Here is a 13819-nt window from a genome sequence, read left to right on the forward strand (position 1 = left end):
AAATTATTGGGTTGACCAAAAATGGCAGTTAGAGTTCCCAAAGGAAAGAATTTCTGTTTTTGCCTAGTTCACTGCATTTTAAGCATCTCTGGAAAGCAATGTAACAAGATTCTTTGTTTCCACTTATTTGGATCACAGGCAAAGAAAGAACAAGCAAAATCCCAAACCCAAACCAAACCCCCTTGCCTAGCTGAGCGCGTCAGCAGAGAATTTAGAGGTGGTTTCCCGAAGTGCACATTCCCCACGTTCCCATCATGGGGTTTTAATCGGGATAAAATGAAATGAGGTAGGTACAGGCCCTGACCCTCAGAAATGCTCAGGAAGCAAATGCTGTTATATTATTCCTGGCTGAAGGAGGACACAGGAAGAAGGCCTTCCAGGGGATGGTCCCCGGGGATGGCTGAAGGCACGAGGGCAGCCAGGCCTAACTAGCTAGCACTGTCTCAGTGAACTTGTGACACAAATGAAACCAGTGTTTATACAAAAAGACGTCTGTGAGATGGCTCGATTGCTGCCTCATTTCAAAGGGCTAGAAAATATTTTCCAGTAGCTTTTCATGTATTCACTTCTCTGTCTCCAGTAACCTTTGTCACTAGTAATTAAACAGCTGAGCAAAGCCGCTTCTGGTCCTGGGGCTGCGAGTGGAGAGAGACTGGGGAAGGGAGAGAGAAGACTGTGTGTCTGGGAGGGGAGGGGGCCTCACACTGGCAGGGTGTCACAGTCCCCTGCACAGCGCCGGAACCACGGAGCGGGCGAGCTCAAAGCGCACCTGTGGAATCAGCCGCCGGCATCTGTACCTGCGGCATCTGTACCTGGAGCCTCGGGAGGGCTGGGGCTGGGGGATACGGCTACACTGACCTGGGGTATGACCAAGGGTGCAGGCATTTAGACCTGTAAAGAAGTTCTCGGATGACGACAAACTAGAGATATAACCAATTGTTTCATTCAGATCCTTTTCTGAGCATGGAACGCTGACACAAAGGTTTATCTGCTGAAACGGGAAATGGAGGAAAAGCTAAGGGGAGGAGTCCTTTCTAAGGCTGCGGGCGCACTCTGACCCTGCCTTTAGCCTGAGACTCACAGGCAGATGGAAACCCTGCCAGCTGAGACCACTCAGTGCGGCTCCCGCCGCCTCCCTGCCCCTGGGACCACCTACTTGACTTGCCGTCCAGTCCTGCCGACCTCTGAGGGCTGCCTCGCGTCACAGGAGCCAGGCATCATGGGCTGGATGGGCTGGCTCAGCAACAGCCTTGCAGCAGAGGAAGAGATCAATGGGAAACCGTGATCAGCACCCAACCTGGAGACCTGCTGGCCGAGGGCAGCACCCGCCCAGCCTGGCTGGCCCTAATCCCCACCGGGCCTGCTCGGTTCTCAGAGACAATGAACACAGCAGGTCACTTCCTCTGGCCGTCAAGACCCTAGCCCTCTCTTGCCGCTTCATTAGCTGAGAAAAACCGCAGAGGCTTCAGACTCTGAACTCTGCCTCCATCCACAGCAGAAAGGAGAGCCGAAATGAATAGTGTAAAACTCCATCCCAGCTATCATTTGTTTATTTATTTATTTTTTTGTGAGGGAGATCAGCCCTGAACTAACATCTGATGCCGATACTCCTCTTTTTTTTTTTTGCCGAGGAAGATTGGCCCTGAGCTAACAGCTGTGCCCATGTTCCTCTACTTTATATGGGACGCCGACATAGCATGGCCTGACAAGTGGTGCGTTAGTGCGCGCCCGGGATCCGAACCCGTGAACCCTGGGCCACCAAAGCGGGGTGCCCGCACTTAACCGCTTGCGCCACGGGGCCGTCCCCCCAGCTCTCTTTCAAACAGGGACAGTCTCCCACCTGAGCTGCCGGTCGTGGCTGAAGTCCGGGCTGGGCTGGCACTGGCTGGCATCCTGGGAGGTGGGAGCGGGTGTGGTCAGGCTCAGGGCTGGCGGGAGCACAGCCGGAGCGCTGCTGAACTGGGGCGTCAGGCTCACTGAGCGGCTGCTTCCCTGCGTCATCGGCGAGCTGTGCATTGGCTTTGGACCCTGGAGCGTCGTTGTAAGGAGAAAGGTGAAACTCAGACTCAACTCAGGGGTCATCTCTCCAGGAACCCTCCCCAGAACCTCTTTCTTCTCCTCACCTTGGCCTTTCCTCTGCCTTGGGACCCACTGACCATTTACTGAGTTATTCTGATCTTGTGACTGTCTTCCCCATTGGATTGTAAGCACCTCGAGGATTCTCTGAATCTCTTGGGCCTAGGACAGTGCCAGGCTCTCAGAAGGCAAGCAACAAATATGCATCAAACTGAACTACCTTCTGCGTCACAAATTCCACTCCAGACGCGTGGACCTCTTTGCTGATTCTCCGACTCAGCAGGCCTACTCCTGCCTCAGGGCCTTTGCACTTGCTAATCCTTCTATGTGCAGTGCTCTTCCCCACCCCGATACCAATACGGCTCATTCTCTCATCCCCTCAGGTTTTGCTCAATATTATCTTCTCAGTGAGGCCTTCTCTGGCCGCCTATTGACAACTCCAACCCATCCCCTCCCTCACCAGTGTCCCTGCACCGTCATTTGTCACACTGTGATTTTCACTCGTTTGTCTTTCCCCACTTGCATCAGAGGTTCTTTTTTTCTTTTCTCTTTTGTTCGCTGCCATCCCTGGGTGCTAGAACTCAGTGCCTGGCGTGCAGTGAGTGCTCAGTAAATACGGGTGGAGTGAAATCGTAAATGAACACGGGAATGGGCTCGGTCGGCTTTTGCTGTTTGGGTTTCCCACTCTGTTTCACTGACTGTCCATCCACATGACGGCACCCGTGCTTTAATTCTCAGAGCTTTTACAAAATCTTTCACCATCAGAGTGCGAATCCTTCTTCAGTTTTTTTCTTTTCCAAAATTTTCTTGGCCATTCTCACCCATTAATTTTTCTGTTGACTTTTAGAACCAAAAGGCTGCATTTTAAAGTAAAACCCTTAAATCTGGATGAAGAGGGACTAAACTGTCTCACGTAGGTACTTCTCCACGTTTTATGGTACGTGATTTGCTTACGTTCCTGGAGCCCCTGCTAGACTAGACGTCCCTTGGGGTCAAGGGCAGCTCGTGTTCATCTTTGTTCCCCTGGGGGCTGGTGAACAACGGGAGCCCCGCAGGTGTTTACTGAGCCCCCGCCTATGCGTGTAAACATAAGCAGCTGGAGGAGAGGCTGTCCCCTGCCTCCCTGTGATGTTCCAGAAGCAGGGGCTCAGAACTTCTTAATTCCATTCGATTCAAGTGCCATTTATTGACTGGTGGCCCTGTCAGATCGCAGGGTCACTGGTGGCTTGTAGTAAGCGGTAATGGCTGTGAGGGAAGGGCTTGGCAGGGAATCTGGGGGACCAGAGGAGTATGGTGGCCCTGGGGAAGGGGACAATGAATAGAAGCAGATAACCTGTGTGCTCCCACTGATAATGGCTAAAACCAGGAATGCATGATGGGGACGGAGGACACACGTGTGGGGACATGCGGCTGTCAGCGTGAGCGTCTGTGATGTCGGCATCCACGTCCAACCCAGTTCAGGACCAAAGCTGAGAGTTTCAGCTTCATTAACTACTTAAGGCATTTTAACCTATTAGTAGAACACAGAAGGAAACCAATACAACTTGGGGCTTCAAAGTGACTTAAAAAAACGAAAAATCCCACCACCGTAATCTAGCCCCCGTCACAGAGGAACGCACAGTATGTTTCCAGTTTGCAGAGCCGGCAGGCATCCAGTACGTCCTGGTCTGCTCTGGGGGCAAGGGCTGAGTCTGGAGACGGGCACGTTTACCTGGGTTGATCTCACACTCGAGTCTCTGAGCAGGTGCTGGTTTGTGACCTGGGCAGAGGCGATCTGCCCTGGACGCTGAGGGCTGGCCACGGGCTGGGGCTGGGCCCCTGGGGTCGACCTCTGCTGGAGTTGCTGCTGAGCCTCGGGCCGCGGGGCGCTGCTGAAGCCCAGAGATACAGCTGGCTGCTGCAGAAACATCTGGAAGCAGAACAGGAATGCCTTTAAGGCTGGGCTCATGGGGCCTACCCGGTCTGCACCTTCTTGGGAGGCCCTGTCCGCGGTAAGAGGTCAGCTGTTTTGCTCTCTCTGACCTGCCTGGAGAGCTCATTCACTCAACACGGAGACGCGGAGCGCTGCGATGCCACAAGCAGAGTGCAAAGCCCGGACACAAGAGTGGGTCGGAGAGACACTGACCCCGCCTTCAAGGGGACAGCGCAGTGGTGGAGGGCTACCAGTGTGCAAGACCCTTAGACCCAGATGGTCTAGAAATAACCTGATGGACTCGTAAAGAGCCCAAGTTGGCTTATCAGTTTCTCAGTAGAAGGGAAGAATACCTTGTGAATAAAATGAATGATGCCATAATGGTGGCAGAGGGCTGGCTAACCTGTGGCGTGGGCCGCATCGTCCTGCCAGTAGGACCAGGCCCTGTGCCCGGCCTTGAATCTCTGACCAGTGACCAGCGTCTGTACCCATATTGCAGTTGGGCATCTTCAACCCAGTGCTGCCAGCTAAGACGGCAAATCTGCTCCCACTAATTAGGTGACTCTGCATTCCCAGGAAGCAAATGAGTCAGAGATGATGACATAACATCAAGTCCACGACTTTAGAATTATGTTCAAGAATAAGTTTGATAATCATCATGATAATCTCTGTACATTTTGTTATCTAAGATGTCTCATTTTTTTTTTTAAAGATTTTATTTATTTATTTTTTTCCCCCAAAGCCCCAGTAGATAGTTGTATGTCATAGCTGCACATCCTTCTAGTTGCTGTATGTGGGACGCGGCCTCAGCATGGCTGGAGAAGCGGTGTGTCAGTGCACGCCCGGGATCCGAACCCGGGCCACCAGCAGCAGAGCTTGCGCACTTAACCGCTAAGCCATGGGGCCCGCCTGTCTCAAACATTTTAAAGGCTGTAAAAAGTTAGCCTGGTAATTTTAACTTGAAAGGTTTAAGAGAATTTGATCAACTTTGTAAAGAGTGTTTAAGTGTTTATGAAACCTTGATCTATCTCATTTATAAGTTTGGTGTATTTGGCTTAAAATAATTGCTTAGAAAGGTTTTACTTCTTAGGTTTATAAGTTTGCCTTGTTAGGTATTGAAATATTTTGAAAGATTTAGATATATTAAATTTGTAAATTAATGGCGTTGGTAGATAATGTTGAGTATTTACAATTTGTTAAATTTATAAGCTAATTGAATATAAATAAAAACAAGTAAAAAGCATTGCTATTTTTAGACCAAAGTAGTAGATCTGTGAATAAAATATAATCTGTATATTGACTCTAAAGGCTTAAGAAAAACAACTTTAATAATTTTAATAATAATTTAAACCTCCGACTTGTAAGTAGCTCTTCTAACAAAAACTCCTCCTGGGCATAAACACTGATGTGATCTACGTCAGATTCTTGACTAGAGTGTTGCACTCCATTTTAGGGTTCTTCAGGAGGAAGGCTCCCTTCCTCCAGCATCTGGAGTTCTAACCCACCCCCCCGTACCCGGTGCAGTAGAAGCTCATGTCCAGTACAGAACCGACAAGCCGACATCTGTCGAGTGACAGAGCGGTTCTGGAAGGCAGATGTAGAACCAGGCCAGGCAGACCCCCGGGGGAGCACTTCAGGAGCAGTTAGTTCATGCGTCTGGTTCGTAGGGGGGAAGCCATGTCCCGGAGGCCTGAGGTCGGCGGGTCCTCATCTAGTGCCCTTCCCACCACACCACTTGATCTCCCTACTTTCCAGTCACGCCTGCACCTCCTCCAGAGAAGCCTGCAGGTTTATTTATTTATTTTTTTTGGTGAGGAAGACTGGCCCTGGGCTGACATCCGTGCTCATCTTCCTCCACTTTATATGGGACGCCGCCACAGCATGGCTTGACAAGCGGTGCGTGGGTGCGCACCTGGACCTAACCTGTGAACCCCGGGCCACCGAAGTGGAGCGTGTGCACTTAACCGCTATGCCACCGGGCCGGGCCCCAGCCTGCAGTTTTGAATGAGGGCTCTTTGTCACTTGAGAAGTTAAGGAGAATTTTCTGGGTATCCATCGTCTCAGATTCAGTCCCCTTTCAGCACAGATTCAGTTTGAGGATTAGTACTTTGTGCAGTCCCAGCTACTTGTTATCACACGGCTTGTTTGCAGCACCTATGGTAACCTACGCTTCATCATTTCAGCAAAAACCCAATACTCAAACTAAAAAACAGACTTCTGGTAGGATACAGTTTACCTTCTGATTAGGGTTCAAATAAATGCAACCTGTATTTATGAGGTAGTATAATCTGGCTCAAATCAGAGATACCTTAGTTCCAACTCCAACCCCAGCATGGACTAGTGGTAAGACTTGGGCAGTTTTTATAACTTTTCAAAGCCTTAGTTACCTCATTAATAAAATGGTGACATTCACAGCACATGCCTCATAAAGGACTAAATGAGATTTGTGCTGAGACATAGTAAGTGCTCAATAAATGTTAGATGATAACAATAATATTTAAAATGAAAAAAGGAGTTTTTGTTCCTTTGCCTCTTTGGGCATATAAAAGCTTTCTGAGGAATGAATGAGTGGAATAAATAAGTGAATGAATAAACACATAAATGAAGCTTTTGCTCAAAGAAGGGCAAACTATTTCTGCTTGTGATACGTCAGAGACTGCTTGGTCTGCTGCTCTGTCCCATTGATGTATGCTCTCTCAGGGTAGAACACTGTCCTGTTTATCTCTGCATCCCCACGTAATGGGGTCTGCCGGATAGGTGGATGGAAGGATGGATGGATGGATGAATGGAAGGATGGATGGATGGAAGGATAAATGGATGGATGGATGGAAGGAATGGATGGAAGGAAGGATGGATGATGGGTGGATGGATGGGTGGATGGGTGTATAGATGGGAGAAAGGAAGGAGGGAGTTAGGGAAGGAAGAAAGGGAAGGAAAGAAAGGAAGGAAAGAAGGAAGGAAGACATCATTTGCCATTGCTACAGGTGTCCTCCCAGGCATTCCTTTAAGTAGCCAGCAGAGGGCGCGCATGCCCTCTACAAGAAAGCAAGAGGCTGCCTTCCCTGGACTGCAGGGAGTGACAGAGCCTTTCAGCAGCACGGCTCTCCCCACGTAGCCCCTTCATGACTCCATTTAGGTGCAAACACCAACACCCTAGCAGATCCCTCCCTCATAACCCAATTTTTTTTTTAAATCACACTTAGCAAGCATCACAGGCACACATAGACTCAGTGAAAGCTCTGAGCGGATGGAGTAAAGTAGGAAAGTCCACTCAAGTTTGGATCAAGGACTTTGTGGGGGGGAAACCCTGGTTTGCTGTTGTGCACATCCATGCCTCTGATTTACTGGCTGACAATAAAGTAGAATTCTACGGCTTAAGAAGATGACTTCTTAAAAGGGCTCTGGGGTCAATTTTATAGAAAGCATGAGAAAAACAGTTCCCTAATTCAAGTGGAAAAAGTTGTCAGAGAAAAAAAAATACTTCCAATTTTCAAGAACAAACTAATCCTATGCTCATATGTGGTTTTTCCTTATTCTTATCTGCTTACTTTTACGAATACTTATTATTACAGAATATTTCAGAAATACACTAAATATTGTCTAATGAAACCTCATATAGCATCATGAGGTTTCAACAATTATCAACGTTTTGCCTTTCTTATTTAATCTATCCCCCAACATTTTGAGGGGAAGAGTGGAGTAATTTTTATTTGCTTATTCTTTATGCTTGAATCATGTAGGTTTTTTTCTTTCATAACAAATATCACATTTTGGTTAAACATTTTGGAACATATTTCTTTAAATCTTTAAAATTGCAAAAATACAAGAAGGCAAACTGCTTGAGGAAATGTTCTCTGGCTTGGCTGTCTGTGGATTTCCATGATCTTTGGAAAATTCCACTGCAAAGATAAGGTCACAGCAATGAACACAGGGAAGGAGCATCCTGGAGACAGTCTGAGGGAGCTATCCCTGACAGCACTCAGGTGCTCTCTGGGAACGTGCATTTGGGGGGTTAACAAAACGCACTGGTCACGAGGAGGAGAAATCATAATGCTTCATAACAAGTGGTGCAAGAGAGAACCTTCCGTCGCCCTTTATTTTAGAATTCAGCTTTAATGTTGAAAAGGCAGGAAACAGAAAAGTCCGGGCTCTGAGGAGGATGTTCACACGCCTACCTTGCTTTTAGCAGTTTCTGGCTCAATCTCCCCCTTCCTGTTAGTATAAAAATTCCATTCAAGTAATTAGAGTCAGGCAAGTTCTACCAATCCGGCCCTGGATCACTGAGAAAATATTCCAGCTGGGAATGAATAAGTAAAAGCAACTTGGACACCCTGATGACTCCATTTCTTTTCATGTAAACGCTGCAGCCTTCTCCCCGGTCAATTTCAGGAGTGTTGCTGAAGAAGTAGGGGGAGAGGAAGGGGAGGCTTTCTCAGCACGGCCTGCTGGCACCCACACGTGCACATGCAGGCCGCGGTGAGAGTGGGCAGAGGTGGTGTCCTTGCTGGGCTCTGTCCTCTTTAAGTGAAGAGCCAGCCCTGGGCCGAGAGGGCCGTGCAGGGGCAGTGAGTGTCTGGAAAGCCCCCAGGAGCACCTCTGGGGAGCCCTGGGAGGCAGGATGGCCACTCGAGGCCTCTTCCACTGCCCAACTCTGCACCATCGCACCTTCTGCTCAGCGTGCACCAGCTCAGAGCGTGGCACTCTCAAGGGGCCTGCCCATCGGAGGTGTCACTGGGTGTCCAGTGGAGGGTCTGTGTGGACAGTGAGGGGGGAAGGGGCAGGGACATGCTCCAGCCATTTTCCCCAGGGTCCTTCGGCTTCCTTCTGTCTCTCCTAGGGGGGTGCAAATGCTTAGAGCTCTCAGGGCAGACTCTGAGGTTAGCTAGAATTACATTAAAGGCTGGTCAAGAGAATGCACTTTGGAAGAAAAGTAGTCCTAGACTAATGATGCAAGTGGTAAAAACTTGGTAAGAATAATTTATTCTCGAAAGAGATCCAATATATAAGGTTTTTCCTCCAAAAAGAATCTCTCAAAAGGATTCAAAGAGGTGACATCTGGGGGTCATGGTTAAAAGCTGCTGTTGCTGGAGCACGCTGAGCGCCCCCATTGGCATGCCACGAACGGGGTGGCCTGGAGGCGCCACGGTGCTGACCCACAGTCCCCAGCTCGCTTTGCTGTCCCCCTCAGGGTGCAGGGCGCAGAGAGCATCATTTCCCACGTCTCCCTCCATTCATGCTTTGGAGGAGAGGAAACAGAGAGCAAAGCTGCTTCCATCCCCCTCTGTCGGCAGCCTGGGCCGGGCGCTATGAAAGCAGTCACCCAGGGGGTTGATAACCCCACAGGATGAGGGCCGGCAGCAGGGCGTGGGGGTCAACCACCAAAGCCACGAATGAGAATACAGGTGATGCGGCCACCTCATGTGCCCAGCAGAGTGAGGGGGAGCGAAGAGGATGTCATGGGAATCTCATGCTGGCCTGGAGGTGGGATGGAGGAGGTGGGGTTCACCGTGTTCTTCCTCTGTGGAGGTTTCAATACGCTTAGCAAGCAGGGCTTGTTAAGATGGTACCGAGGGGCTTTGGAGAGAGCCCTGCCTGCCCTGAAAGGGTGGGTGAGGACACAGCACAGAGCGGCGGGGAGGACAGGCCCACTGGCCCAGGGAGGGGCGTCACCTGGACGCTGGAGTCCTGGACCAGGCACAGCTGCTCCTGGATCTTGTGCAGCTCCTCCTGCTGCCACCGGATGTTGGCCTGCAGGATCCGCGTCCGCTGCTCCAGCTGGTCTTTGATGGTCTGGAACATGCTGAACTGTGCTGAAAACTTCAAGGTGGAGACAAAAAACATAACCAGATGAAAGAGTTGTTTCAGCCTCGCAGACAGATGTGGCTGCTGTTCTGAGCGGCCCTGCCCGCTATCATTTCGGGTCCCTTATCCACCCTTTGCAGCATCCCGAATGAGTGACCCACTGCTGGGGAGCTCGGCAGTGAGCAGGGGCTGTGGCTGAGGGCTGGGAGTCCCAGGGGCCCCGGGCGAGCTTTTGTCAGGCCCGCCGGAACCTGCAGGTCTAACTTGCTGCACTGTCGTCCGGGAGGGCTGCAGAATCCAGACATGATTTTGTAAGCGGTGCTTACAAACTGATATTCCAAACTCGGTCAGGGGGACAAGTGGTTTTGGAGAGGAAAGTCAAAAGCAGGGTATCAGAGAGCTCCCCCTCCTTTTTTCTCTCATCTAGGGCATGACAGTTTGCATGTGACCGCTCCGCCGGCCTTTTTGGGTCCTGCCATTACCCTAAATCTGATCCTGCCCAGCCGGGCTCTTCTGTAACAACGCAGGAAAGAGCTGGAATTTGCTGGTACATTTCACAGGAGGCTTGGAGGCCCCACCACCCTCCCTCACCTCCCCCTGGCTCACTTGCCCCTTGTGCTTCTTGGAAATCTGTGCGAAAAAGAACTGAGGAGAAGAACAATACCATCGCCTAACATTTACCCGGAGGGTAACACCGGCAGAGCGTGACCTTGTAGCGGGAACACTGATGTCTGCTTTGCACCAGAGTGCCCAGCCTCCCCTTCCTTCCACCTCTCAGTCCCTTCCTGGGTGGAAGCTGGCTTGAGGAAGATCTTGCAGGTGATCTCTGCCCCCTGTCACCTGTCTACGTTGACACAAGGCCCTCTCCTTGCAGGAACACGTGGAGAGTGGGGGATCATGAGACGGGAGTGGGGCTGGCGCTCCCTGTGCTGGCCGCCTGCCCTGGGCTCTTGAGGGCTCCCAACGACTCCCATTTCTTGAGGAAAGCGAGTTTGCTGGACTGGGGCTTCTGTTCCTTCCTCTCATCCTCCTTCCCTCCCTCCCTCCCTTCCTCTTCTTTTTTTCCCCAATGACTTAACCTCCATTCCCTCAATCTCTATGCCAACAGTTTCTGTAATCGTTTCTTGCCCATTGCCTTTTGCAAACACCTCCAGAGACTGTCTCTTTTCCTCTGCCCTTTGACCCCCATATATGGAAAAGTGAAGAGACCGGGAGAGTTTAGAATACAGATAGAATACACTGGAGGATGGAATAACTGACTGCAGTTTGGGGAGCAGCAAAATAATAATAAAAAGAACCTGTAAGACTAATAATGGTAGGTGCTGCCTATAGAAATCTCAGTCAGAATGTAACTCATCAAAGCACTCAGGTGGGGTTCTGAAAGAGAATTCGATTGAGAAAGAAAAACAAGCATATCATGTATTAAATTTAAAAAACAAAACATAAAAGCTTCTGTGGCAGGTTCTACAAAGTCAGGAGACGTTCAGGACTACGCCACCCACGTCCATGAGAGGACGCTCTGGGTTGTCCCATTGGCTCCGAGGGGAACAGTGAGGGGCCGGGCAGCCGGTGGTGAGGGGCCAGCAGGGCGCTTCGTGAGTGTTAGTTACTTCTAATATTATTCTCCTTTTCTCCAGGCATTCCAGGACGCACAGCGTTAGTCTGTTGTTATATTCCTGACCGTGGCCTTTTTGATAAAGAGATCTCCTCTAACTCAGAGACATTTTAGAAACACACTACGAAGCAAAACCACCGGTTACGCAGATAACCATTTCCCAGATTTCAGGTTTGATTTTCCCCTTTTCCCTGACAAGATGCTACTTGATAAGATCAGCGAGGAGAAAGAGAGACCATTGTGGGGTCTCACTGTTTCACGGGGTGGAGGGGGGGGCAGCTATGAGCACCGTCGGACTTGAAAGGTCAACATTATGCAAGAATGTCTTAAAGAATATAGTTATAATTAAGTATAGTATGCCTCATAGACTAAGAACTGTTAACTGTTAATTAAAATGAGTTTCAATAAATGAAAAATTAGAATTCCCAAAGGGCCTTAATCACACAAACTTAGAAATTCTTTACTATGCAAGGTCTAGAAGTTAAAGGAATTCTCATTTCACGTACCTTTGGATTGAAAAAGTTACTAATTTCATACTAAATGTGCCTTGGAAATTCAAAGAGAAAAAAATTCTTTTTTTTTGCCTAATGAGGGTGAATATAGACTATTTAATTAGTTGGTTCTGGATGAGTAGCTTTTACGTCCTTACTCAAGCCTAACTCTGTTACGAAGCCGGTGCTTGCGTGTGTCTTCCTTACTCCAGGAGAACATTCGAGACCACTGGTAATGGGACGTATGTTCTGAAAAAGTTTTAATCATCGGAGACAGATTTGCACCAAGACAGAAGTCCACATTTGACAAGAGTGTGGCCAGTGGTACGTGTTGGTGAACCGCTGCCTGGGACGCCCCTGTGGCCAGAGAGGGGGGCAAAGCAAACATCCTATAAAGGAACTGAAGACAGAGCTCTGGCCTCAGCGGAGTGTCTGCCAGTTGGCTCAGCTGCCCTGCGTGACCACAGACTGAGTGGCCGCTATTTCCTTCAGCCTCTCGCCAGCCTCAAGCATATCAGACATTTCCAAAACTCCCTGTGAAGTGCATAGATGGGTCCCTCTCCCCTGCTGACCCTCCACCTCTCCATCTGGCAACCTCCTATTCATCCTTGCAGGTCCAGCTCAGGTGTCACCTCCTCCGGGAAGCCACGTCGGACTTCCCTAGGCAGAATGTTTTCTTCTGGTTCTATAAAAACACACGGCCTGACATGGTGGTTTCTCTGTTTACATGCCCGTCTCTCCCTTGAGCTCTGAGTACTAAAAGCAAGGGCTGCAACCCTCACACTCGCTCATGGACTGACACAAACAGTAACTCACTGTTGCTGAAACAAGGAAGGAACTAATCAGCAAAGCCCTGACCCTTTTTTTTTTTTTTTAAAAACAAATGTGATATTTATAGTACTGGACTCACAGCTTCTAGATCCTTGCAGTCTTCCTATGACATTTGGCTTAATCCAGACCTGTTCTAAAATATCGTGGTCAACTCGGAGTCATAAAAAAATGAGAGGAACACGGAAAAGTGGCAGAGAGGTGAACAAAGATCATTACAAGGATTGAGGAACAGACACTGGAGAAAAGAACTGGGAGAATGTACAGGGAGAAGACGCGAATGGCAGGAGAGGGCAGGTGTAGGGATGAGATCATAGCTCGACGTGCTGCACCTGCACGCTGGGAGCAACATACCCCATTTTGGGGCCTGGTTTGGTACCTAAATGCACGATACACATCGGCTCCGACGCACCCACACACTCAAGAGGACACCACGCGTTTTGTCTTGGGGAAGTGCCCCTGCCAGGCTTCCCTCGCCCTGAGTCTCAGACTCACCTGTGCCATGGGGGCAGGTGGGCTCTGCAAAATGGTCTGAGGCAGGAGCTGCTGTGCAAGGTCACAGGACAACGGGGCAGCCAGGGGAGTCTGGGGAAGAGAGATGGGCTTTGTTAATGCACAGCTTCTGGGCTGTTACAGAGGGACAGGGGTGCTTCTCTCAGTTGGCTGGGTTCTCTGGCTTAAAGGAGGCCTTTCTGCACCAGAGTGAAGAGCTGACTTCTAGAAGGTGTATGTTCCCCCGGAAAAGGTAGGGTAGCGGGCTGCGCTGCCGCCCTTGCAAGGCACCGAGTCAGAGCCCACACACAGCTGGTGCCGGGCGCAGGGTGCCCTTGAGCAAGGTCCTGGAGTCACTCAGGGTCTGTGAGGCCTCCCTGCCACGGTGTGCTCTGCAAAGCTGCTGTTCCCTGCTGGAGCCTGGCAGCTCTGCTCCACTCTCTTCCCTTGCTACCTGTTCTAGACTCCGTCCTTGGTGGATCTGGTTGCTCTTCTCCCAAGTTGATAAATCCTCAGCAGTGTCATTGAGCAGTACGAGTGGGGTTGTACCAATGACCAGTGTTGGCTCTGCACATGGTCCTTACCCTTTCTGCTGAACACCAA

The 13819-nt window shown here is 49.9% G+C and overlaps 1 protein-coding gene across 1 annotated transcript in view; it reads right to left on the minus strand.

Moving 5' to 3' along the window:
- NPAS2 (neuronal PAS domain protein 2) overlaps positions 1-13819 on the minus strand; it is a 159776-nt gene that overhangs the window by 4909 nt on the left and 141048 nt on the right. The window contains exons 15-19 of the mRNA XM_058534457.1: positions 13220-13309; positions 9659-9805; positions 3788-3985; positions 1841-2028; positions 1157-1249 (exon numbers count right to left, since the gene is read on the minus strand). Of these exons, the coding sequence (XP_058390440.1) occupies positions 1157-1249; positions 1841-2028; positions 3788-3985; positions 9659-9805; positions 13220-13309 (716 nt within the window). The remainder of the gene's footprint in view (positions 1-1156; positions 1250-1840; positions 2029-3787; positions 3986-9658; positions 9806-13219; positions 13310-13819) is intronic.

The sequence above is a fragment of the Diceros bicornis genome, chromosome 40, assembly GCF_020826845.1.
Source record: "Diceros bicornis minor isolate mBicDic1 chromosome 40, mDicBic1.mat.cur, whole genome shotgun sequence".
In the NCBI taxonomy this organism is placed as follows: domain Eukaryota; kingdom Metazoa; phylum Chordata; class Mammalia; order Perissodactyla; family Rhinocerotidae; genus Diceros; species Diceros bicornis.